Source organism: Liolophura sinensis, chromosome 8 (assembly GCF_032854445.1).
Source record: "Liolophura sinensis isolate JHLJ2023 chromosome 8, CUHK_Ljap_v2, whole genome shotgun sequence".
NCBI classification, from domain to species: Eukaryota; Metazoa; Mollusca; class Polyplacophora; order Chitonida; family Chitonidae; genus Liolophura; species Liolophura sinensis.
This window is the reverse complement of record NC_088302.1, coordinates 39,139,041-39,167,011: the sequence shown is the minus strand read 5'-3', so window position 1 is coordinate 39,167,011 and position 27,971 is coordinate 39,139,041. Positions and strand designations below refer to the sequence as shown.

The following is a 27,971-nucleotide window of genomic DNA, read 5'->3' as shown; positions in this document are numbered from 1 at the left end:
ATATGTCAGAAAATAAAAAAAAAGCCGACACTTCACTACAACAAAAGTCATTAAAAGGTACAAGACGAAATCTGACAGAAACGATTGACAGTCTGTCCCCAAATGATCACGACTTGAATACTATTCACGAGTAGCCTATGTAGACTGATTTATTTATTTATTTCAATGGTGTTTACGCCTTACTCAATATTTCACTTATACGATGGCGGCCAGCTTTATGGTTGGAGGAACCGCACAGAGCCAGGGGGAAACCCACTACCATCTGCGGGCTATGTAAATTGTTACTCGATATGAGACTATTGTTGTAACTCAGTGTTGGTATATGGTTGTTAGTAGGTGTTAGTAGGTAATCAGGAATATTTTACGAAGGAGTCGTCGGCAAACCTTCCCACGCATATGACATACGACTAGACAGAAAGCCAGCATGGAAAGCCACCACATCGGCGGGACGTTCCAGTCACTGTGCTGCGCTGGGCATTAACGATCAAGTCAAAAAACCATTAAAAATATGTGCAAATTACAAAACGTCATCCAATAATATGAATTAAAATGCCCCAGGCTTATAAAACATTTTCTCCCTCACTATAAAATAATTAAATACACCCACGTAAAAAATGAATTCGGTTCCACACATGCCCTTATATTCCTTTAAACATAAAAACAGTTTGTATAAGTCCCTTTTTTAAACATTCATAAACAATATATCAACTATCTTTCCATCTTGTGCCATACACATATTGGAGTTGGTATTGGTCATTTTAATTACAAATTTGATTCAACAAAATCTTTGTGTAACATCAGAAATAAATTTTATCTATAATACAATAACTAGCCATAAGATCCTAAAGCTGACTGTTGTCTTTGAAAAGACTGAATCAGTCTGAACTTCAGCACTGCTTGTTGTAAATGTGTCACCGATAAAAATTTTATTCTTTACACAAAAATTAGCTGTAAGCTCTCATGGCGAAGATAAAAATTGGTGCTGAAAAGAAAAGACCAACTTTAAATAAAGTCATCTGAAAGACCATTTTGTGCAGATTTCAAATACAGTTTTCATGTTGTTTTTTTTTTCACGTTTTTTTTAAGGTAAATAAAATGCCCGAAATACCGAGGTTCTACAGTGGACTCTTTAGGCCATATTGAAAAGGCTGAAGCAGCGATGTCACAAATTCTTTCTCATTCTTAAACATGCTTTCACTGTAACATTTCCACATTAAACATGTTTTATACAGATATAAATATACATGAACTACATGCATGGTCATGTGGAACATAGGAATATAGGAAACAGGGCATGTTTAAAAAAACAATCAATGGCTAAAACCAATCAATTATGTCACTGTTACTCATTTGGTTCAATACGGTCCAAAAAGTTTACTGCAAAACCTCATTTTTTTTCGATCTCAAAAAAAATCCTGAAAACAATACTAGTATTTCGAATCAATATGCAGTGTAGTCTTCTATACAATGCTTGGTTTACTTAAAGTTGGTCTGTTTCTTTTTCTTTTCAAGTTCAAACGTAAGACCAGGAATATGGTCACAAATCACAAGTTAATTTACACCATATGTCAATTTGAAGACAGCTTTGTTATCCCAGGGTTTGGATTCCATGGTGCACAACAATACTATACATACACCTGTATATTTCTCCACCATCACGCATAGGTTACTTTGCATCATATCATATGAGTTGTGAATACAAAACATTTAAAAAAGTACAGGTATTTCTATCTGTACCACACAACACGCGTCATGTAAACCCTTAGTTATAAATTCACATATAAAATGCAGATCTAGAGCACATAAAACATGGAATCATGCCCCTAGACAATTTAAGAACACTGCAGCGCCTTACATAATCAATGTATTTTCAAAAACGATGTGAAAAAGTCTTTAATAATGGTAAAAGGTTAAGATGCCATGAATTCAGGGACCAAATACAGTCAATATAGACATCTGCTTTGTACAAAGACAGATGTTCACTCATGATGTTGATTTCATTCCAACAGAAGATCAGTGTAATCAAAGTGTGCAAGCATGTGAGACACTTTCGATTCTTGATTCACAGCAAAAAGCAGCCAAACACAACTTCATTAATCTTTTCAACCACTTAAGGAAGGAATTTCAGAGGAATTTATACAATACCATTATTATGAAAATAACGGCAGATATGACTTGTTTGTGTCACTAAAGATGCAAGCCCCATAAAACTGTACATATCCTAAATGACCATAAATTTCGTCCATGACTAACTCGCCCATTTTTCCTGATTCTGAGAGTCCTACCGACTTTAGAAAGGTGTTTTGAGGTTTGCTTGGAACATGAGATGATAATCTGCTGGAAAATTGTAAGTTTCCACACCAAAAATAACATTTTGTGACATTTATTATCCTCTCACAATGCGCTATGGGCCAAATTTTGGGTCATTTAAGATAACATTTCTACACACCCCATTGTTCTATCAGAAGGTTTCAAACTATTGGTTACAGAGGCGGTTGAAAAGGTTGAAGAATCAAGACAGTCCAAGTATTGGACTCTTCTCTTATTTTCCCTTATCTGTAATACCTCAGAGATTCCATGTAATTGTGAACCTAAAGCAAAGAGGTAGATCACAAGCACTACAGCACAACACCAGGCAATCGTGTTTTTACACAGCTTTAAACCAATTTGTTTGGTGGTGGAAAGCGGGGGTGTGATAATCTGCTTTTTGTGGTGCACTGATTTTGTGCACTACTGCATAAATGTTGCCACATCAAACCTACCATCTGCTATGTACAATGCAACAGCACACCACTATCATATGGTCTAGGGCCCCCCAAAGATGGATGAAACACATTCATCTTTTGCACATGAAGCCACCCCAGGGGGCATAAATGGACAGTAGGCCCCCAGGGTAAGCATGATATACATGTACCTTTGCCAATGTCACCAATTCTATATGGAATACTTGTGTAGAAAAGACATAGGACCCTCTAACAATAAAATTACTCCTCCACAGGCTTAGTTCAGCCAAACAGATGTAGACGAAACTGATTTATTTATTTATTTGATTAGTACTCCTCACTCAAGAATATTTCACTTATACTTGGGAGGAAACATGTAGACTACATATGCATGGACATAGACATGTGGGAGTGGCATTTAGAGGATGGGAAGGAAGTGCACTGGAAAAGTCTTTCTTATGGACATACAACTTTTTGGTTTATTAAGACGACGTTTCGATGTAGTTACTAACATTGTTATCGAGTTATCAATAGTTAGCGATGTTAGTAACTACATTGAACCGTTGTGTTAATAAACCAGGAAGTTGTTTATCCATAACAAGAATTTCCCAGTGTACTTGATATGCCTGACATGCCAAGCAACAATTTTTCTTGTCATTTAACACAAAGTATAGAAAGGTCAGATATCATTCACACTTAACAGTTACAGCTTCTACATGTAAAAACTCTTTGGTTTGTCATTGTGCTGAAATTACATGTTTGGTAATACATCTGGCTGAGGCTTTTATCTTGACATTGCTGAAAAAGTGAAAATGTTGTATAAATATTGCTGATTCTGTGATCACAAAAGGCTTGAAAGGATCACATGCTAAACTTGAGTCAGGTATCTGATCCGATGTCTATCAGGAGATCAGACTCATTCTCTTGAGCATCTTCTATCACACAAACACACAGATATATCACTAGGTTCATCTTTATACAAATGAGTGCATGGAGTCATGTTCACAAAAGTGCATCACTTCTATTATTTCATTTTCATAAAATGCAATCACCTTCAAATTTATCTGTGTTGTCCACATTTACCCAAAGAATCCTTTTGCACTATACTTGATAACTTGCATTAGCAATGATATAAACATTCTGCTTCAATATATAAAACCTCTGTCTAACAGAGGAAGTTGTCTTCAGCCTTCTTCAGACAGATAATCAGTGACCTCCTCATAGATGACATTTAACTGTGATCTCTGCCTGAGGGCTGACCTTTAACCTCTACATAAACTACATCTGAAGGATGACCTTTAACCTCCACTTGAGCTCTGTCTGAAAGGTGACCTTTAAAATCCATTTTCAACTCTAACAGAGGACCTTTATCCATTTTCAGACACATACCCCTTAATACTCCTCCTGATCTCTTTTGGACATACGACCTTTAACCTCCCCCCTAACACGTGTCTGATGACGGAATACTGATCCTAGTTTCTGATCCATTCTCGTCTGACTGCTGTCTCATTGACATTGCCGAACGTCCATTTCTGTGTGTTACTGTCTGTATCACAGGGGTTCATGTAGACATCTTTCCGCTCAGCATCCGCATCCAGACATTGGTTACTGATCACATGCTTCAGCTGGTTTGTGTCCTACAGCAAGGACAGAAAACAAGTTAAGGTCATAACATATACTCCATGAGAAAAACACAATTCCTGTAAGCAACCAAATATTGTTTGCGTACATATCTGTACATATACATGTTATAAACATGACTGCATGAACACGTTATCTTTTGATTATATTGCTGAAGTATATTTTAGGCCAGCAGCAAAGCAAGACGGAAAAATATACATGTAAATTTAATACAGACAATATTTTATAAATATTTATTAAGAGGATAGTATGCAAGATTCCATGGTAAAGCTACACAAAAATGAGCAGAGGAGGTGAGTGCAGACTGCCAAGAGTGGGCAGGAGACATAGAGTTTGAAATCTGCGGCAAGTCTTTTGAGAATGGACTCAGTGTTACAATGGTTATGAGAATTTTAAAATGGTACTCCAAGTCCATCCATCTAGATGGACTAGCTCGCTGTGTGACAAAAGTGTCTAGGCCAATCTAGATCAAAAGCAGAGGCCTCCGTGGCTCAGTCGGTTAGCGCGCTAGCGCAGCGTAATGACCCAGAAGCCTCTCACCAATGCGGTTGCTGTGAGTCCATGCTGGCTTCCTCTCCGGCCGTAAGTGGGAAGGTAAGTCAGCAACCTGCAGATGGTCGTGGGTTTCCCCCGGGCTCTGCCCGGTTTCCTGCCACCATAATGCTGGCCGCCATCGTATAAGTGAAATATTCTCGAGTACGGCGTAAAACACCAATCAAATAAATAAATAAATAAATAGATCAAAAGCGAGGCTCTTTATACAAAATCACTACTGGAAATCAATATGTGAGAAAGACCTACTGTATATTCCATGTAACCTTTTATATTATCAATCACACAAGGCTTTTATCTGAAAAATCCATACCATATTGTATTTCCACCACTGGTTTCCTTTCATGCCGTGACAGCTGAAGAGAATGACAGGTGCTTTCGGAATAGATTGGGATGCATCAAAACATACATTCCTTTTCTTTGGTCGCAAATCCTTGTGCCACGTCATTTCAAACTCCTGCAGCACAATACAAACAAATGTATACCACTTAACATCATCACACGGCTTTAGATTTTCATTGACAACCATGTATGTTAAGGTGACCACTTAACATCATCACAAGGCTTTACACTGTCATTGAACAACCACGTATGTTAAGGTCACCACTTAACATCATCACAAGGCTTTCCATTTTCATTGAACAACCATGTATGTTAAGGTTACCACTTAACATCATCACAAGGCTTTAGATTTTCATTTAACAACCATGTGTGTTAAGGCTACCACTTAACATCATCACATGGCTTTACACTTTCATTGAACAACCATGTATGTTAAGGTTACCACTTAATATCATCACACGGCTTAACACTTTCATTGAACAACCATGTATGTTAAGGTTACCACTTAACATCGTCACAAGGCTTTCCATTTTCATTGAACAACCATGTATGTTAAGGTTACCACTTAACATCATCACAAGGCTTTCCATTTTCATTGAACAACAATGTATGTTAAAGGTTTGTTTGATTTGACTGATGTTTTTTAAAAAATTGGCTACCTAAAGAAAATGGGTCAATCATGCTCTCTTTTTTTTTCTGGAGCCATATTGTTTACATATAATTGTACTCGTAAAGCAAAGTGGTTAATCACAAGCACTATACCTTCACACTAATGACAATAGAGAAAGCTGTGTTTTTACATGGCTTTGAACAGAGTTGTGTTCCATTAAAACTCTAAAATTGCTAAATGGGTCCTGAGCATTACACTTTTAATGGTGTTAATAGTTGGTATTTCAGCATACTATTTCCTGAGAGACGTTTATTTCACTGAGAGGCAAAAAGGAAGGTTCATGGCAGCGCTCAAAGGAATACCAAGTTCTGTAGAGGTTATTTTCTGACTTGACGTTGACAGTTTTCAATCTTCTGTAATAAAAACCTTCACCTGTTCTCCTCCACTGCCTCCATCCTTGATACACTTCTCCAAACCAAACTTCTCATTGGCTCCCTTAAACCGCGAGTCTATACACATTTCAGTGTCTTTCAGACGAATCTAAAACATATTAACTGAAATGTTAACAAAGTGGGCTGTCTTTCAGACGGATCTAAAATATATTAACTGAAATTTTAACAAAGTGGGCTGTCTTTCAGACGGATCTAAAATATATTAACTGAAATTTTAACAAAGTGGGCTGTCTTTCAGATGGATCTAAAATATATTAACTGAAATTTTAATAAAGTGGGCAGATTTCAAAGTATAAAAGAACAACATGCCATCCTGTTTCAATACATATTTTATTTCAACAGATCGAAAGACTTGTTTAGTGGTTTACTTTGATTTTATTTATTTATTTGATTGGCGTTAAGCCGTACTCAAGAATATTTCACTTATACAACGGAGGCCTACATTATGGAGGGAGGAAACCGGGCAGAGTCCGTGGGCAAACCCACGACCATCCGCAGGTTTGGTTTACTTCCAAGACACATATATATTAAATATATAGACTTGAACCTTACATTTAGTTGAGGCAGGCTCCTCAGTAAGTTATGCTATCAAATTTCTGACATCCTATATTTTAACATGGGCCATTCACTGAAAGAGTGGCCAGAGTAAGATGCTATCAAGCTATTAAGCTACTGCAAATTTGCCCTTGTTTTCCACGAAAAAGTCTGCACTTCTTGTGATGATGATGATAATGATGATGAGATTTTCCTTATAAACAGTCCTGTAATTCTTCAATCTTTGCATGTTTGCAAGGTGTTTATTCAAGCATATTTTGAAGGCATTTTCTGTATTGACTGATAAAATTACACTTTCTGATAAAATCAAATTAAAATGTGTACAAAATGCATTGAAAGTTGCTCTTTCACATGCAAAAAAGTTTGAGGAATTAGGGTAACTTCCAAGTGAGTACTGTAATCATAGCTTACCTCTCCATAGGCAAATGGTTTGGGCTCCACAGGTGGGTAATAATTGGGCAGGTCAAAGGCCACTTCCTTCATGAACCACTTGAAGGGTTTACACTTGTGCTTTGAGCGGATGGCCAACTGAGCAGAGAGGTCACCGGCGTCAATCTGTCTGTAGTGTGGACGTCGCTGGTACAGGTAATCCTTATACTCATCCATCCATACCTCAGCCACACGCTTGTAATTCTAAGGCACAAACACACAAAGATGATAAGTCTTGAACAAACAATATAAACATAACATACCATACAATAAATATACTGATCAGGTCAAGTTTAACAGAAAGAAGTGAACCAAACATGATAGTTTGCTTGACGCAGATATTTCCAAAACTTCATTTTACATGTAAACTGAAATATTAGTTCAGGCACAATGTATGCCATACAGAATTCCATCTACATGCAGATGTTCAAAAAAAATCTGTTCTAAGCATACTCACCCTGCCAACAAAGTCCCCAACACCCGGATTAGGGAAGGGGGCAAACTTCCTGTAGATGTGCCCCACTCTGGAGCAGGGGGCGTCCACCATTTCCCCGTGACACTGCCATATCTGTGCAGACACAAACAGGCAACGTGGGTATGAGTATACAAACAGTTATCAGTTGATGTAACATTTCAAAGTACGCATAAGTTCTGATTTCTGTCAGGATTTATTTCTCTGATTCAGGCCTACTGTTCACTGACATTTTTCAGTCTTGTGAACTTGGTAATATCACAGGTATGGAAGACCTGGACAGAGTACTTAGATGTACTTAACAAACCCCCAGACATAACATCTCAGCCAACTTCTGTTGAGTTCTTCATACATAGTAAACATTCCACTATATACCATTTATATTTTTGAAATAAAGTTAGTCATGATCCTGGCATGTGGATCAAAACCTTTTACATTCATGCGGTGATGCCTCGACTTCATTATTAATATTAAACCCATGTACAACTATGAATCTTAAGCAGTGTGTAATTTACTAAATTATCTTAATATTAAGGTTTTATAAATTATATGCATATCAACACTAAGCTGGATCATGGACACCATCTGCACTAAACATACTATCTGTACAGGTACAAATTCCTTCTTCTCTTTATTTGTTTTTACCTTAAATGATAGTTCATACTGCTCTCCTCCCCAGATGTCCAGACCTGGGTCATATCCTCCAAGCTCCCAGAAGAATTTCCTGTCCATGGCAAACAACCCTCCAGCCATCACAGGACTCCTGGTTATACAACATGGAAAAAGGAAATATATTTGGTAAAACTTCAATTTCTGGCTTTTTTCTGTTTTAAATCGTTTTTATATTTTTAAAATCATTTTTATTATCTTTCAACATAATGTCATGTTTTATCAGTGATAATATCATCAGGTATATTTGCATTTGATGTTACGCACTACTACACTCGCCACAACAGAGCAGGTGTGGTCACATTGGCACCAAGTTGCTAAAAAAACAGGGCCCTCTAAAGTTTGAAACAAATGGTAACACTTTTTCAAAGTAACAGTTTCTTCTTGCTGTTTTGAATGACAAATTACTAAGCAAATTTTGTGTAAACAATATTGCTTTTTAGCAACATCATTTCTCTGCCTGCACTGAGATTTTCTGTGAATCCCAGATGTTGGCAAACCCTTCAAAACTTAAATTACTGCTATAATGAATAAATTAAGTTTAACGCTGCCCTTAGATATGAGAAACTGTTGATAAAAAAGGTAATATATGTAGGTAACACATTTATTGTGAGGAGAAAGGGTCCATGTTCATAAATATGAGGACATATTTGAAGTACTCTGTGGGACCCAAGGGGAGATAATCCAAAATAATTTCTAACACTTGAAAACCTGAGGTGTATTCAGTCATGTTTTGACTGATATTGTGTTCATTTTAAAGTCAGAAAGATGACTTCTTTAATTCCCAAGATCAAAACTAATAAAATCTGTGCTTGGGTTCATAAATCTATCGCTAAAGCTTGATGGCCTGTCGGATTAAAACTTCATGCTGTCAAATTTTCAGTAATTCCAGCAAGTTTTCCCAAATCTTACTTAAAAGGATCAGACGGGTGTTTCAGATCTTCTGGTAAAAGAGGAAGCCGTTTATAGAAGAACTCCCAGTCAAATGCTCCGCGAGCCCCCTCATCCTGCGCACGGTATGCGAACGTTTCAAAGTCAATGACATCAATGAAAGGGCACACAACTGTCTTCCGGTTTAAGGCAATGGGTTCTACAGATCAAAAAATTAGCATCACACATGTTTAGATTTTTATAGCGTTGAACAAAACAAAATTTGCCACCTCTAATACTGAAATGTTTTCATGACTAACACACAAAAAGACCAAGAAAACAACATCCAGACAAATATTTCACAACCGCTAAAATTTTTAGTGAATTGTAGTTTTAGAAAAATTTGTCCTAATCATGGCAGTAACAGTTATTTTATGCCTGATTCTCTTGCAAGTAATCATGTTTATTTCACACAATTCTTGATGTTAGTCGCTTTTATTTATTTATCAGACTGATGATTGATGCCATACTCAATAATTCTTCCCTCACACTATGGCAGTCAGCTTTCATGAGTAGGAGAAACTGGTGAGGCCGGAATAAACCAATGACCTCTGGTAAGTCGCTGACAAACACACGTATACAAGGCACACAATATTGATGGAAGACAAATGATCTTAAACGAATGTTACAATGTGTGAACATCAACAATAAGTCAACCGCTTATTGTCACCAAGGCTCCACAAACAATGAGAGTAGGTGGAGTGGATCTCATAATAGAAAGCCTAAGTTTGTGATTATGTTCACCACCTGTATGAAATCACACAGATTTCTTACCTAGAAGCGGAGGTAGCCAGTTGATATTTGCCTCCACGTGGGAGTCTAAGAAGATGACCACATCCCCAGTGGCAGCACGGGCGCCCAGCAGCCTGGTGCGGATCAACCCCTCTCTCCGCTTGGCCCTCACTACCTTTACTTTGTCAAACTTCTTCTTCACATACTCCTCCAGCTGAGACCCCAGAAATTCTGACAACAAAAATAATACTTGATAAAGGTACCTCGAGTTGTCAGGAAGAGACGATTGACTTTATGTTGAGAGTTTATAAAACACATATGCCCCATTTTATGAAATGAACATAATGATACTGAAAGCTCTGTCTTGAACTGTTTTTGATAATCTTGTCCACAATATAAAAAAATTAGACGAGATAAGCGCATATCATCCGCCACAAACCTTTACTGCTGAAGCCACATACTATGATGTATACTGAAGTCACATGCTATGATGTATACTGAAGTCACAGACTATGATGTAAACTGAAGTCACAGACTATGATGTATACTGAAGTCATGGACTATGATGTATACTGAAGTCACAGACTATGATGTATACTGAAGTCACAGACTATGATGTATACTGAAGTCACATGCTATGATGTATACTGAAGTCACAGACTATGATGTATACTGAAGTCTTGGACTATGATGTATACTGAAGTCACAGACTATGATGTATACTGAAGTCTTGGACTATGATGTATACTGAAGTCACAGGCTATGATGTATACTGAAATCACAGACTATGACGTATACTGAAGTCACAGATTATGACGTATACTGAAGTCACAGGCTATGACGTATACTGAAGTCACAGACTATGACGTATACTGAAGTCACAGACTATGACGTATACTGAAGTCACAGATTATGACGTATACTGAAGTCACAGGCTATGACGTATACTGAAGTCACAGACTATGACGTATACTGAAGTCACAGGCTATGACGTATACTGAAATCACAGACTATGACGTATACTGAAGTCACAGGCTATGATGTATACTGAAATCACAGACTATGACGTATACTGAAGTCATGGACTATGATGGATACTGAAGTCACAGGCTATGACGTATACTGAAGTCACAGGCTATGATGTATACTGAAATCACAGATTATGACGTATACTGAAGTCACAGACTATGATGTGTACTGAAGTCACAGGCTATGGCGTATACTGAAATCACAGATTATGATGTATACTGAAGTCACAGACTATGATGTATACTGAAGTCACATACTATGATGTATACTGAAGTCACAGGCTATGATGTATACTGAAGTCATGGACTATGATGTATACTGAAGTCACAGACTACGATGTATAATGAAGCCACATTCTATGATGTATACTACCCAGCATAAACCTTTACTGATGAAGTCACTGAGTACAACACTGACTATCCACTAACCTTTATTACTGAAGTCATCGGCCAGGATTACTTCATGAAGAAGATGTGCGGGAGATCTGTTGATTACACTGTGAACTGTTCGTAAGAGTGTGGTCCAGTGTTCGTTGTGGAATGGTACAACTATACTTGCTGTTGGAAGCTTTCTTACATACTTTTTTGATTTACACCTATATGTAGGAATATAAAGTAAAAAGTAAAGCAAATCACAAAGGGAAGAGCGTGTAGATCTAGTCATCCAATGTTTATCCTCTCTTTGAAAGATAAATCCCTTGAAAGTTCGAAACACAAACATCAAGCATCCTTTATAATATAGGGCAGGACTCTGGGAGAAAGCTTTTAATCACAAAAATTTGGTCTTAAAGTCCTGATGGAAATTGGTACACAGCTTATTGTTCTTCTCATAAAATACACTTTATAATTTATATAAGGAATTTATTTATATTTATGTGTGTTTTTAATGTGCGAAAGTCAACTTACTCTTCGTGACGTATATCCTTCAATGATCTGTCCAATGAGATCTTATCGCTAGCAAAGGCATTGAAACCGTTGACTCTGTAGAGAGCGTCCTTTTTCGCTTCTTCTTCAGGGGAGAGAATCACTGCCTGGCCTTGCTCTCCAGGGCCTACAAACCACAGGATTAGTATTCTGATTATTGTAACTTGTATAATGCCATATTCAACAATTTGTTCAAGTCCAGCTCATGCTGGCTTCCTCTCCGGCCGTAAGTGGGAAGGTCTGTCAATCAACCTGCGGATTGTCGTGGGTCTCCCCCAGGTTGTGCCCGGTTTCCACCCACCATAATGCTGGCCGCCGTTGTATAAGGGAAATATTCTTGAGTACTGCGTAAACACCAATCAAATAAATAAATAAATAAATATTCAACAATTTTCACTGAAAAAATGGACGCCTGAGTTTTACACATCAAGGAAACTGGAGTAACCAGAGTATTAGCAACAAATTTTGACTAACTAATGAACTCTCACATGTGTAATCTGTTACACTCATAGAAAGGAAGTGCTGAGTGCTTTTGCTACCAAGGCCCCAATAAGCAAATGGTTCAAGAATGAGTTTGTTTCCACATGACCGTTTCCACAAGTACGAACTTTGATCACCCACCCAACCACAGCCCTGTCCACAATCCATAAGTGAAGAATGACTGATTATGGTTACATGTATATTTTAGCCATATTGCAGCGACTAAAGTCAGAAACAACTCCACATCTGTCACCCCAACTGGCTATTCCTGACGTCAAATCCTGTAACGCTTTGTCAGATACCTGACTAAACTTCCTGACTTAAAAGTGAGTGGGTCCTGGATTTGAACATGACACACCATTGGCCAAGAGCTACCCACTATAGTGAACATCTAGCAGAAGCTCTGGGACTCAACTACATTCTTTTACACACTGTAAGTGGTATATATTGAATATTCATGTGATATATTCCAACCACTGTGCATCTATACTATATTCATGCTCATCATGACATATGCTGATTTTCAAAACTCATTCTGTAGTTTGTGACAAGGCCTTTACTAGCAACTATAGTTTGGGTATGACAGAGTTGCTTACCTTTGCGCTGTTCTTCCTCTGCTATTTGTTTATAGTTATGCCAATCTATCTTCTCCATAGGGTCCTCGGCCTGATAAAAAAGGAAACCAAAGGTATTTACTTCATCTTGTGCAATAAAATGCCATATATACATGTAGATTTGTGTAGGTATAAACTTGATAACACAGGAGCAGGATTTATGCCCTTACTCAGTATTGAGTCTTTTGTGTACATGTCTACATGCACTATCAACTGCTGGAGCATCATGTATGTATTACTGGCATCTACATACTGTACTGTGTGTTAAAAGTAATGTAAAAAGACATACATGATTCAGGTTTTGAAATTAAAGTTGAATGGGTGCACATACATGTACAAGTATGTGCACTCACCTTTTAGTCAGTGCACCCAAAAAAGTTCGCTAATTCTTCAACCTTTTCAACCACCACTGCGACCAATATTTTGAAACATTCTGGGAGAACTATGGGATGTAGAGAAATAATTTGTACAGTTTTATTAAGCTTGCTTCCTTAATATTGACTTAAACAAATCATTTTTGGAGCCATTTTCATAAAAAATTGTATGCGTAAATTCCACTGAAAAAAAATGCTAATGGAGGTTGAAAAGGTTGAAGATTTATTGTACTTGTCAAGTCAAGTTTGTAAATCTAGCTGCACATTTTTTTCTTATTCAGCCTCTAATATTTCCTAATTTAGCTTAATTCCTTCCGAACCAAATAATTATTTTAATCCCTATTCTCTGACACACTTACAAAATATAATAATAAATGCTAATGGAGAACATGTACATGTACACTACGCATATTGTTACAATGTGCAAATAGGGCTCAGTCCAGGTTCTGCTGGTTCTGTGTACATGCATATGTACAGGTATACTGTATATGTTTATAATTAACAATCAAGTATAAAGTTAAATCACCACCTGCTGATCTGCGTGCATCTTATCAGCAATTCTTTACTGAAAAAGCATACATATACATATAGATCCATTGACATACAAGACATGTGTCATACAAAGCTGTGAGTCTGAATCAATATCTAAAGTCAATAAAGCGTCCCGAACGCAAACAGGTAAAATGTTTAACTTCGGTATTAAATCAGTCTGATCAGCCAGCTGTACCAGTCACATTAGATTCTGACATATACACCAATATAATGTCTGAATAGCCGGTACAAAAAAACATTATGTTTAACAAATCACTGCAATATTAAAGGGGCTACACTGGAGATTTTTGGACAAAAACACATTCAGCAAAATCCAAGACATTTTGCTATAATTTTTTATTTGATATATTTATCTGAAAGCTGTGTTACGCCATACTCAAGAATATTTCACTTATATGATGATGGCCAGCATTATTATGGGAGGAAACTGGATTATTATTTTTGAGTACCATGAATAATTAATGACCTTTTACAAAATATCAACCTCATCTGTGCCAATGTTATAATTCAAAAGTGGTAATGACATACATGTGCCTAAAATATGACATTAAAACCATTCTAACACTATAAATAATAGAAGCACAGGACAAAAATCTGAGCAATTCTAGGAGAATACAGAAAATTTGATTTCATTCACAAATATGGACCTTTTTTGGGGTGAAAATCTCTGGTATTGTCTGTCCTTAAACCTTGGGTGATTCTTGAGGAATTCTACATTTAGTATGTGGTTGCATATTTACAACTTAAAACAAAACTTACAAATTTAACATTTACAATTAGAAACTACATGTACAGTACTGATGTGGTCTGTTCTAGACAAGCCTGACAAGGACATGATTCTCCATATGCAGGACTGTCGCAATAATTTCCAGTTTTTCTAATCCAATCTTTTCAAGGTAATCCTTGCTATATGTGTGGACTACAATAAAATTTAATCTTCAACATCAACTTATTATAAACAACAGAAGCTAACACAAGAAGTAATCTGCCACTTGATTTGTTGTTGGCTATATACATGTAAATGTATCTACTGCTACTTATACAACCTGGCTATACTGTAGTTGGTCTGGCAGCAACCTGCGGATGGTCGTGGGTTTCCCCCGGGTTCTGCCCGGTTTCCACCCACCATATTGCTGGTCGCTGTCGTACAAGTGAAATATTCTTGAGTATGGCGTAAAACACCAATCAAATAAATAAATAAATATACTGTAGTTCATGCAACAGATTTGATTTGCCTGTGTTTTTAAGAGTAGACATGTACACATGTCCATACATACACATTATAAGTATCCTCTGTGTCCGAAATACATGCATATCTTGAGGTTTCAGGCTATCAGCAAATTTAATTTTTTTTTAACTAATTCATAAGCGCCTCAAACTGTAAAGGCAAATTGTTTTGCAGGTCTAGTCAATACCACAAAGAGCAGCAAAAATAAACCACGGCTACATGTCCATATTGCCTTTCCACATTTATACAATAACACACAGGTATTAATATACATGTTCCCGAGTGATGAATTTTTATGTACACCTTTGCGTAATGAACTCAACAGCCTTGCATCAATAGCATGGGTTTAGAAATGCTTGGTAACAGATGTGTGATATGGATAAGCTTTACAAGAAAAAAACGCAGTTCAAGTTAGGATAAAATCAATACACATCATGATGTATGATGTCAGCTGTTTCTAATTGAACAGCAAACAGGGAAAATCTGAGAGTGTCTAACCACTGAATTACATCTATTTATCTAGCATTCAATGGACATTCAATGCTCCACACTGAAGGAGCAATATCAAAGCAAGAAGCACAAACACACTCAGATAAAATTCCAGACATATTATTGAATAATAAAACCATACGAAACATCTGAGGAAGGGCCAAGGCGCGGCACAATGACCCTAAAGCCTGCCAACAATCCTCATGCTGGCTTCCTCTCCAGCCGTACGTGGGAAGGTCTGCCACTGCCAGCAACGTGCGGATGGTTGCGGGTTTCTCCCTGGCTTGAATACGACATATGTTAATAATATTAATCAAATAAATACTTAAGTCAAATTAAAACATATGAGAAAATACAAGAGCATGTCTAAGACACCACTCCAGATACACAGGAACAAACATAAAATCTGGGGAGAGGATCTCACTGGGATTGTAGAAACATCAGTTTTACAAGCAACACATTGACAAATGGTTTCCCCAAAATTTGCAAGTTTTATGTACCTGTTAATCGCTGGATTGCTGAAAAAAAAAAATCAGTCTTGGGCCATATCTAAGCTCTCCTGATCAAAACACAATTATAACTCCACACAATTCATCACCAGACAAAAGTCAACATGGGAAAACAAGAAGAGATGATCAGAATACTTATTCGTAAGGAAAATGTCTCACAAAATGTGCCGTAAAGTCTCTCCACAAGTTGGGCTCTATAACAAGCGAACTGTACAGACGTCATAAAAGGTTGTTGTTGAGCACAAGTTAACAGCATTACAGGCTGTGTTCTTTTAACAATGAGTAAATTATTTTTTCTGATTGGTGTTTTACACTGTACTCAAGAATATTTCACTTATACGATGGCTGCCAGCATTATGGTGGGAGGAAACTGGGCCCGGGAGAAACAAACGACTATCCGCAGGTTGCTGGCAGACGTTCCCATGTACAGCCAGAGAGGAAGCCTCACAATGACTAGACAACAATATCAAAAACCAGTTGACACACCATATGAGGTTAACATGTCAACATTTATGTCCCTTATTTGTACCATATATATGGTTATTGGCTTTGTCCGGATTCCTAACACCATAATGCTGGTAGTCGATGTATAAGTGAAATATTCTTGAGATATGGGACTTTATGGATTTATGGGTCACCGACTGACTTATGGGACTTATACAACTTATGGTAATCTACAAGCTTATGGGACTCCACAGATCTATGGGGCACTACAGGCTAATGAGACAGTATAGATATACGGGCACTACAGACTTATGGGACAGCACAGATACATGGGCACTAGATTTATGGGTCAGTACAGATACATGGGCACTACAGACTAATAAGACAGTATAGATATATGGGCACTACAGACATATGGGACACTACAGATATATGGGCACTAGACTTATGGGGCAGTAGGGATATATTGGCATCACAGACTTATGGGACAGTACAGATATATGGGAACTACAGACTTATGGGACCCTAAAGATATATGGGCACTACAGACTTATGGGACACTACAGATATATGGGCATTACAAACTTATGGGGCAGTCCAGTTATACAGGCACTACAAACTTATGGGACACTACAGATATATGAGCACTACAGACTTATGGGACGGTACAGATTTTTGCGGTACTACAGACTCACATGACCTAATACCTGAAATCTAAGACTTTATTCGCAAATAGGAAAAGTCAGTGCACTACACGTACGAGTAGTAAGGCAATTTTACTTCCATATCCTCCTCAGACATTCATTATGCACTTTAAACAAAAATTTAATTTGTTATGGCCTAATGTCCAGTTACGTAGAAATAATATTTGATGCAGATTGTACATGTAAAATGAAAGTAGAACTAATTTTCCTGTGTCCCAAATATAGTGTTTCACAAATAAATCAGTTCACTGAAGAAATCTACATGTACCGTACATGTACACTCACTTATTCATAATCATGGCAAACTGTCATGAGGTCTGGCATGAACACTGACAATCAATAAAAAGTTCAAACCATCTAAACAAACACAGATGTTATGAGCATGACAAAACGCTTAAAAAATAAGCTCCACACACAATATGCTGATCTGTAAAGACTGTACTGATGTTCGTGTAGTTTGGACAGACAATTGTGGACAAAGCCTAAAACTTAAAATTTATAGACTCATAGTTTTATATGTAGCATGCAGTATGTCCATGTACGAAGTGAATTCCTGTTGGTCTACCTGTAGCATTTTAACAGTCCACGCCTTGCCATTTAATAAGTTATTCAGCCCTTAGGTGACTAATACTATAATCAATAAATGGGATAAAACATCTTCAATCTACAGTGTAGCTTGTAACATATAGATTACAAGACATATATGTGGATCTGAGAAATGAAATTTAGCTGTAGGCAAGTATGCACTGTGCCAACGTCTTGTGAGATGTGGGATATTGTGGGATATGGGATATTGTGGGATATGGGATATTGTGGGATGTGGGATGTGGGATATTGTGGGATGTGGGATATGGGATATTGTGCATTCCAAGAGCCACTCCAGGTTGAAGGCTGCTACCAAGGTACTCAAACACAGCACACTATCTAGCCCATTACACACTATACAATCCAGTAAAACATGTGAGCCCAGCCCCAACCATCCCTACCCTGCTTCTCAATGTCACTGAATCAACATAAATCAACATATATCCTTTGCTTATTAAGTACATCATCATGGACCTAGTAATGAAAGGTTAACTGATGCACTTATTTGGTGGCAGGGGCCTCTGTGGCTCAGTTGGTTAGCACTCTAGCCCCTCGTAATGACCCAGGAGTCTCTCACCAATGCAGTCGTTGGGAGTTCAAATCTAGCTCATGCTGGCTTCCTCTCTGCCTGTACATGGGAAGGTCTGCCAGCAACCTGCGGATAGGCATGGGTTTCCATGGGGCTCTGCCCGGTTTCTTCCTACCATAATGATGGCCACTGTCGTATATGTGACATATTTATGGGTACAGCGTAAAACACCGATCAAATAAATAAATAAATAACTAACTTAAATGTTGGATAATTTGAAGCATTGTTGAATGGAAAATAATGGGAAATAGATAGCCTCAATATAAACTGGGAATAAAATGGGTATTACAATGGGTAAAATGATCTGGATTAATATCAGTTCACAAGCAGACGAGAGTGTGATTTTTATGATTATGACATTACATGTCACATTATCTACATGTATATCTTCAATGAAACTTAATATTTTATACACTGTCTTCTCTAACACAATTAAAAAAGACAAAACCAATATTCTGTGACCTACCTGCATGTTTGACACTGCAAAAACATGCGTATGGTATGTATGTTTATGCGACGTACAAATATGTAGTAGAACACAACAGCCTTTACAGTACTCATGATCTTGAATTTAACAGTTCTCATTTTTAATACCTTGCCAACAGGAGATGTACATATAAACAGATGTACCCATGTTGTGTGCCATTTTCATCAAGGGAGGTAATTCATCAATGATGCAGACAGGTTTTAATTTTATATACATACCAACAATTAGTTTTAAGGGCAGTTCATGATTTAACAGGCCTAAATGGGTACCTATGAATTAATTGAACTGCTCCACATGCAAGGTAACTATTATTATTTTGTTTCTTTCTTGCTGCTTGTTAACATGCCATGTTAAGAATTGTTCAGTCATATGACAGGCACTTTTACAGGTGGAGGAGACCAAAGTGCCCAGCACTATGTACGTGTAAGTCTATAACATATTGATGTGTGTTGGATCTCCAATCCACTCCACACAAGACAACTTGAATGCCTATTAATGCCCCCAGACTCCCGCCAGACTCAGTGGTGGATGTTTATACACATTATCAGTGGACCTGTTGCTTTAAATACACAGTAGTGCTGAACTATTCGTGTTGACTCAGACATTGATTAAAAACTCATGTATAGAATGTGCAGGGGTGAATTTTGTTATCAGCATGCTGAGAACTTTGTTACATGTAGCTCACGTTAATGATGGCTGCTGTCTGGATAAGACTTAACCTAGATGATAAATTACTTTTGGAAGTTCTGTTAACAACCCAAGTGGTTTCATAATTTTTTTTTCCACTTGCCAAGTTGGAAATCAAGACAAAGAACAACTGGGTTGCAGCTAGGAAATGTGACTGACACGACTGCTATGACTACCATGACCGAACATTCAGTCTTGTGTAAAATGTACATCTATACGTATCCTTTATAAATCCATGACCAACTTTGACCATAGAGATACCGCATGTTTTGGTATATTACAGGAATTATTCTGATCTGAACAGGTTTGTAACACGTTTTGTAATTTCTGTCAAGTTCATTTCTGCTAGTAGATGAACAACATATTATAATCAAATTATTTGTTTTCAAAATACATATTAGTTTATCACTTACTGGTCGGATTTGTTGACGATTTATGGTCTTGATGTTTCACTGTGTGATCGCACAGATCAGTTTACATGCAAAGTACATGTAATACTAACACTGTGGCTAACTACTATCACTGCATTGTCCCAAACATACATAGTTTATGTTTAATGTTGACTTATTTTTCGTGTGTGTGTATCACTAGATGTGTGTCCACATGTGCTAATCAAATTGTACCGGTACACATGTACTGTAAGCCCTTCAAAGTTTCACTATAAAGCATTACAGAGAAAACTAACTACTGTGTTTTTAACAAAAGAACGAAAGACAACAGACATACAGACAGCCAGCCTGAGACAGAGACAGACAATAGACATCAGACAGACAGACAAAATACACACACCTTAGACAGAAAAACAATAAACAGACAGAACTACAGTTACCTGTGCTCCTTGACGATGTCCCTCATCCTTCACAAGTGCCTTTAACTGGTCAAAGACTTTCACAGCATCACCAGCATCCCTAGCATCCCTGGGAGCTTGTGGCAGACCCATCTCCTTCACTACACCTGCCACAGAGTCCTCTTCCCCACTCTTGTTCATGAGGAATCGCAATGCCATGGGGCCTGTTACTATAAACACTGCGGCCGCAATCACAAACTTCAGCAGGGTCACTGAATTACGCCTCATGATGGCTAACACCTTCCTTTTATCACAGCAATATCATGTATACTAGGTAAAAATCAGCACTGTAAGTTTAGGAGTAGGCATTCCATGCTGTCTGCATAGCCCACCTCCTGTTAACACACAGCAATACGTTGTTGACAGGCTAAAACTACAAGAGGGATCATTGACCAGGTATACTGCTGAAACTGCACTGTTGCCACCTGATACAGTGACAGCACTGGGGGTGATGCTCTGTTGGAGGTATAAAAAGGGATCTCTGTCAGGGGAGCTCCACAACAAATCCCTCATAAAGTCCTGTGTCAACCTGTCAGGAGGCTCAGTATCAGGGCATGCTGGCTGTCAAAGGGCTGAGGTGATGGGGACCTGGCTATACATACAAATGTGGCTGAGTGTGGCTAAGAGCTGAGGTAATACCCAGACACTGAGACAGAGGTCAGCAGCAGGAGTCAATGGCTGGCCACATATATTTGAAAAACTTTCCTGTCTTGCTATTTCACAGAGCCCACTTTCTTCTCAGGCCAGCTAGCTCCTGACAAAAACAAAACAAGAAACACATGTACACAGAAAATTAAAAAGGTTTCTTATAATAAAGCAAATATCAATGTGTGCAGACTTGTCCCATGGCCAGTGTAATAGCGAGAAACAGAGATTTAACCTTTTATGCTTACCTGTATGGGCACCTGAGAAGGGTGTGTGTGCGTGTATGTGTACTGTGTAAACAGGTGTGTGACTGGTGTACAACACCAGCCATCTATATAGCATTCCTCCATTGCTTCTCCTATGTTCTAATAATCCCAGTACCCCATACTACTAATACTAATATGCTTACAATATAGATCAGCCACCCTTCACACCTTTGGCTTTGTAAGTCAAGCCTTCAACAGTCTTTTTTTTCTTCTAAATCAGGTCAACTGATGTATCCCAGGTAGTATCATTCATTCATGAAGACTGATCACATGATTTTTTGTGTGTGCCTATGTGTGTACTAAAGGAGGCCCTCAGTAACTTCAAATGGTAAGACTTGCATATATTTGCATATATATGTATGATAAAAAATTTGTTCAAGGACACAGTCAAATAACATTTTACAAGCTGTTAAGAACATGTATGAACACATAAAGTTTTGATTGATTTATTGATTGAATGGTTTATTTATTTTCTTTACTGGATTGGTGTTTTATGCCTTACTCAAGAATATTTCATTTATATGACAGTGATCAACATTGTGGTGAGAGGAAACCGATCAGACCCCAGAGGAAACCATGCATTTACATGCATGTGTTTGCCGGGATTGTCAACCTCTGTTTATTTTATTCATTTATTTTATTGCTGTTTAATTACGTAAATTAAAGTGCAAATTACGGTATTAAAAATTAATTCAACAAAAAGCACCAACAATGGAACATCTCCCTAATGATACAGTTCTTTATATACCTGAGCTGGCACTATTTAAGATACCACCCTTAATGTTTACAAGTATGTTAGAGAAACATTACTTTCAATCTTTCTCAGTTACTTGATGTGGTTCGCCGCTCAGGGTAGGGTATTAGAGCACTACGTCTACACTTTGTTCAGGCGAGCCGACAATTCCATGTCCCAGGTTTGAGCTTACACCTTGTAATACTGAAAGGTACATGGGGCTGAGGGAGTTAACACACCAGCGCAGCGCAATGACCCAGGAGTGTTCAAGTCCAGCTCATGCTGTCTTCCTCACCGAGAGCACTTGGGAACGTTTGACAACAACCTACAGATGATCGTGGTTTCCCACGCACTCTGCCCAGTTTCCTCCCATCACAATGCTAGCAGCAGTTGTATAAGTGAAATATTCTTGAGTATGGCATAAAACATCAATCAAAAAAATAAATAAATAAACTGAAAGGTGCATGTGTTGTAAGCGCTATTAATCATTAAGCCACAGCCAGCTCACCATCGACCTCGAATAACATGATTACACTGTTAAAATACTGATAGTAAGACAAAATGTATCCTACCAGTTAGACCACATACTCTTCAATAACTACAATCAGAAAACACTGTAAAATACAAATACAACCTACAATCTACAGTATGTGCATACACATACACAAACAGTAGGTTATCACCAGGACATGCCTAAATTTTTTCTGCCAGTCTCTGTCACAGAGACTTACATGTATAACCATATATGTACATGTCTCAATGCAGACTTAATTCTAGACAATTAACCTCTTATGCACTGATCATATTGAGCCCCATCATTAATACTTAACACTATACTGGAGGAAAATGGGTGTACAATACATACATGGATATAGTGTTTAGTCGTACGGTACTTCTACTGAGGCAATAAAGGGAAGATAGATGTATGTACTTTTAACACTCATGATAGAGGGAGGAGACAGACACAGATTCCACACATCACTGCTCATCCACTCATGTTAGTAATCCCCTATCTGTTAATCTTACTTTTTGAAACAGACAGAGTTTACTGTTTTTCTTCCTGGTCAGGTGTGCAAACCAAGCAGAAGAAAAAATGCTCTATATACCATATTGTAAACTAGAAAACATATCATTGACAGCCTGTGGTGAGTTTAACATTGAAAGATCAACAGCAGAGAGTTTATAGTGTCTGGTGACATCTATAAGATAAACCCTCTTAGCTAGGTCTGTCACTGTGTTACATTATATCAGCACCAGTTATCACCATGCTCTCATACACCAGAGTGAACATGGGCTAAGACGCAGTTCAGTTTCCTGGCTGAGTTATTTTTATTATGCTTTCCAACTATTACCTGAACATAATTAGAAGAGGTGGCCATCGATCTATTAAACACCCACCCACACTCCAGAAACTAAATTCAGTTTTCATTGACTGTTTTATTTGAATATGAATTTCGGGCCAGACATAGTTGTATCATGTTTTGAAGACCATACATTCAGTTTCTAGGATGAACATTTTGTCATCTGTTACATAAGACATTTCTTAAAATATCAAATCTGGTAAATGAGTCATTTCTGTGTGAACTCTTGAACTGTGACTAACCACATTATTTACTCAGATTTTTGAGAACTTATGAAATATTTTGATTCATGACTTATACTCATCTGATGAGTAGTATAATACAGAATTATCACACAGCATCATCCACGTAATTATTGAATTTATGGTTTACGAAAGGTACTTGATGATGCGAGCCAGAGCTGCCCCTACATGTACATGAAAATGCTCTTATGAGAAAAACTTGATAAGCGTTGAAAACAGCAAAAGTGGAGAAATTATGAACGAGTTAAAATCAGTAATTAAAGTCAGTAAATCAACCAGTTTTCCAGTATTAAAAATGTATCAGTTCTCAAGAACACTGCATGTCCAAAATATAGTACTGTATTTCATCTAAATTTTGGTATCTAAAAATGCACTTTCAGATGCACTTAAGGGCCTTAAAAAAATACCCTTATTGCCAACATAAAAAAAACTTAACATAATGTAGATGAATCAATGAGAGACATGATGAGAGATATGAAAAAAAATTAATAACAACAAAAATTTCTCTTATTTTCAAGATTAAATATACACACCCATGATGTCTGAAGTAAATGGATGTCAGTACATGATCTCCACCTGTCAATTCATATTTAGCAAACAAATCCCACATGTCCGGGTGTTTTTTCTTTCTAGTGTGACTGATAATGATTCCTAAAAGTGTTCTTATCCAAGAATGATGACTCTCATTATCAGGATCATACCTGATTAACACTTTATGATGCATTCACTTATGACTAAGACCATCAAGTGTAATTAAGGGATGAAAGAATACTTGTACTTGCACATGTATGTGCACATGCGGGGCCTTGCGCACACTCAATACATTTACCACACTTACAGAATGAATACACTAAAATATAATTATACTTTACTTGATCATGTTTAGGATGTAAACATAGACACAGGTATACATGCACAACACAATGTCATTATCTTACAATAACAGAGTAAGGGAGGGGGAGGGGTGTTGTTGGTTGATGATCGAAGGTTTTGAACAATTATATATATCTATTCTGACATTACCCATGCAGACATCATCCACAGGCGGGCTAGACTGAAGGCACTGCTCTTGGCAAAAGCAGTCCAAAAATGTTGCAAGGTATTAAACAAAAAAACTGGACCCATAAAACTAGGACCCACATTTTTTGGGCAATCTTACAAGGATTTATGTTACACTTGATTCAAATAATTCTTCATCAATTATGTATTTGTCTTTTGTACATCTATGTGTCTATTCAATTAACATATTTAGCTGAATTTTGTTTTGACAAATATATATTTTCTGGTATATAGGCCTGAGGTCACACATTGTAAAACATTACAGCTACATGTAAACCCTAGGCATACTCTGCCAATTAACCTGTGTACAAATCTGGTGTATTTCCCCAACACTTCCCAGAATAAACTATCAATGTAGAAGAGAAACTATGAATCTAATGAATAATAAAGGTTTTAGGTCACCAAATTTTCAGTTGAGAAGTGTCAAAAGTCATAAGTGGTTACCTTGATAATTAATACCTGCCAATTTTATACCCAATCTAGCATAATTAGCTGCTGATTTGTATGTACCAATGCATAGAATTTCTACTTTTAGCCAGCAGAATAATGATCACTCTACTTTTGGTGTAAATTGCTCTGTTTAGCACATTATGAAAATCAAAACTTCAGCGTTTTACAGCCATCAACCTTACATGTAAGACTGTCACTTCTAAGTTTAATCCAGGCGAGCTAAGATCTATACTGACTTGCTGACATGGCTTGTTCTCGTACACCTGTACACAACGGTGTCACAGGTATGTGTTGATCTCACTGGGACAGACAGACACACTTAACGGTGCTCGCCGTTATGTCAGTGTGCCACCTGATACAGACAAGCTGTTACTGTCAGCCGGGAGACATAATGATAATACGTCACGCATGCAGTTACAACTTTCGGCAGTCCAGTCAGGCGGACGTCTTCCAAACTTCATATCCATTACGTGACAAAATAACTGACTGAACCCCCTAGAAAGGAAGTATGCCATTCGCTAACTCACACTTTCCCCCGTGTTTACAAACTTATCAAGGAATCGTTTCTTTCAATAAATACTTACCGTAAAAGTATGTGTTGTTGTCGTCTTTCCGTGAGAGGATGCCAGCCTCGTTTTAATGTTGGAGTTATTGAAGGGAAGTCACTCTAGTGATCCAGATCAGTTGACATTGTTATCGCCCCTCGTTATGCTGTTTACTGTCTCATAATCTGACAGTAGTTTTCAAACTTAAGAGAAATATACAAATGGCAAAGTAGCCCATGCAATAGTAGCTTAATGTCCGTTCTGTTATCCACTTCATCATACCTTAATAGTTTATCCAGATAATCTTTATTTAAACTATCTCCACCTTAAACCTAAGCAGAACTAAACAAATTAAGCCTGTAATAAAACTATCATTTTCACATTTCCTTTTAAAGGGCCCACCTAATAAGCGACCATGCATCGACAATCTAATTGAAACACATATGGGTGTATAATGGCTACATAGTGTAAATGGCCACATTAAACCATGAATGAGTAAATTTCTACACCTCCCTGTCAAGTTTAAGTTCAATTATGCTAATTACAAGTATACTTGTTTTGGAGGACGATGTAGTTCATACAATGTGAGCTTAAAGACTGTCACAGATATGTACCGTTAGCCCCAAGTATTAAATGTAATTACAACATTATATTTTGTCACGCTGTTTTCTTGGGAATAAACGGGAGGAGTTGACTAAACCTGACAAGTGTTATCTTCACCGAAATGTTAACATTTTTTTATTTTTTTATTTTTGAGGCCAAATATTGTAAAATGTTAATCTGCCCAAGTGTTGCAGCATTTTACAGTGTTATTTAACCTATTACATCATGGCTTTAATGTCCCAGACAGCTATGAAATACGGGATTTGAAGTGAGTAGATTAAGCCTTGCTTCGCTACCACAACGATGTATGAATAAGGGTATCTTCTCTACAGTAAATCTATAACATCAGTGCGGATTTTGACGGTGACATATCATTTTCAGCCTGCGAGGTTTATACCAACGAATATCTGAAAGTGTTCTCCACGAGCTACGTCACTCCTGGAAAGCAAATCCCAGGATGTATAAAGGCACTGAAATGGTTATTAAGTAGAAATTATAATGTGTTTGGTACAACGTCATTTTATATTTATAGAATGTATATATTTAACAGAATGATTATGGTTCGGAAATATCTACACGAAAAGAGAAAAATCTGACAGTTATTGAAGCTGTTTTAGGAAAATCGCCGAATATGTCTTGTATTCACTCCACAGAGGCAGTTTATACTACAAAGATAAACGATGAAGACAGTTCCACAACACATTAACTAAAAGTCGTAGATCCACTTGCTCAGCTGGCAACTGTTTTCGAGAATAATACTATCTATGTAACACTATGTGGTTTATTAGATGTGATTTACTAAAATAGTTACGAAAAATTGATTAACGAAGTTTTGTGAATCCAAGTATTGGCCCTTGTATTATTAAAAATGCAAACCAAATTGGAAAGTAATCTTCCACAGTCAACATTGGTACCTTCCATACCTGAACACAGGTGTGTTGCATTCTAGACGTACCTTGACTGTTGAGATAGCTTGTTCGAATCCAGCTCTCGCCTGACTGTGCGTCAGCGGTTATAAGTCAAGAGGTTTGCCCTTTACCGTTCCTGGTACAGGGCGGCGGTGTACTCTCCGCGAGCAATTCAGTTTTCTTCTAGGGTAAAAAAATATGTAGGTTATGCACTATACATATAAATACGTTACATTTCGATTTTTATATGGTTTGGTCACTGACGACGCGGTAATACAGAATGTACAGGTAAGGGGAATAAAACACATGCATTGATGCTTGATAAACGGTAGCAACTGTTTGAAATGGCTATACACGTGGTTGGATTTAGGGGAGGTAAATCTTATCGCCCAGAAGTGATCATACCAGATGGGGTTTGATATGCAGAAGGAAGAAAAGTTTTCTTGTGTTTTAACTTACATGAACAGCACGGAGACAGCTTGAAATAACAAGAAAAAGTATTTGGGTTTCA

The 27,971-nt window shown here is 37.5% G+C and overlaps 1 protein-coding gene across 2 annotated transcripts; it reads right to left on the bottom strand.

Annotated features, from left to right (window-relative positions):
• Positions 1 to 11: 11 nt before the first annotated feature.
• LOC135472404 (putative polypeptide N-acetylgalactosaminyltransferase 10) lies at positions 12 to 27,643 on the bottom strand. Of its 2 annotated transcripts, none has more exons than XM_064751890.1 (13): positions 27,508 to 27,643; positions 20,631 to 21,402; positions 13,136 to 13,205; positions 12,042 to 12,186; positions 11,565 to 11,731; positions 10,150 to 10,338; positions 9,358 to 9,535; positions 8,422 to 8,539; positions 7,762 to 7,872; positions 7,287 to 7,508; positions 6,301 to 6,408; positions 5,230 to 5,373; positions 12 to 4,360 (listed from the first exon to the last, which is right to left on the bottom strand). In XM_064751890.1, exons 2-13 carry the CDS (start codon positions 20,874 to 20,876, stop codon positions 4,196 to 4,198), a joined length of 1,863 nt encoding a protein of 620 aa, XP_064607960.1. In that variant the 5' UTR covers positions 20,877 to 21,402; positions 27,508 to 27,643; the 3' UTR covers positions 12 to 4,195. The 2 variants fall into 2 exon arrangements, with proteins under 2 accessions (XP_064607960.1, XP_064607959.1); XM_064751889.1 differs by lacking the exon at positions 27,508 to 27,643 and adding an exon at positions 25,989 to 26,030.
• Between the last annotated feature and the right edge of the window lie 328 nt (positions 27,644 to 27,971).

Coding starts and splice junctions, on each gene's coding strand:
- LOC135472404 (XM_064751890.1), bottom strand. CDS start 20,876: ATGAGGCGTAATTCAGTGACCCTGCTGAAGTTTGTGATTGCGGCCGCA. Junction 7,873..8,421: donor AGTATGAACTATCATTTAAG/GTAAAAACAAAT, acceptor GTGTCTGCACAG/ATATGGCAGTGTCACGGGGA. Junction 7,509..7,761: donor TTGGGGACTTTGTTGGCAGG/GTGAGTATGCTT, acceptor TTTGTGCCTTAG/AATTACAAGCGTGTGGCTGA.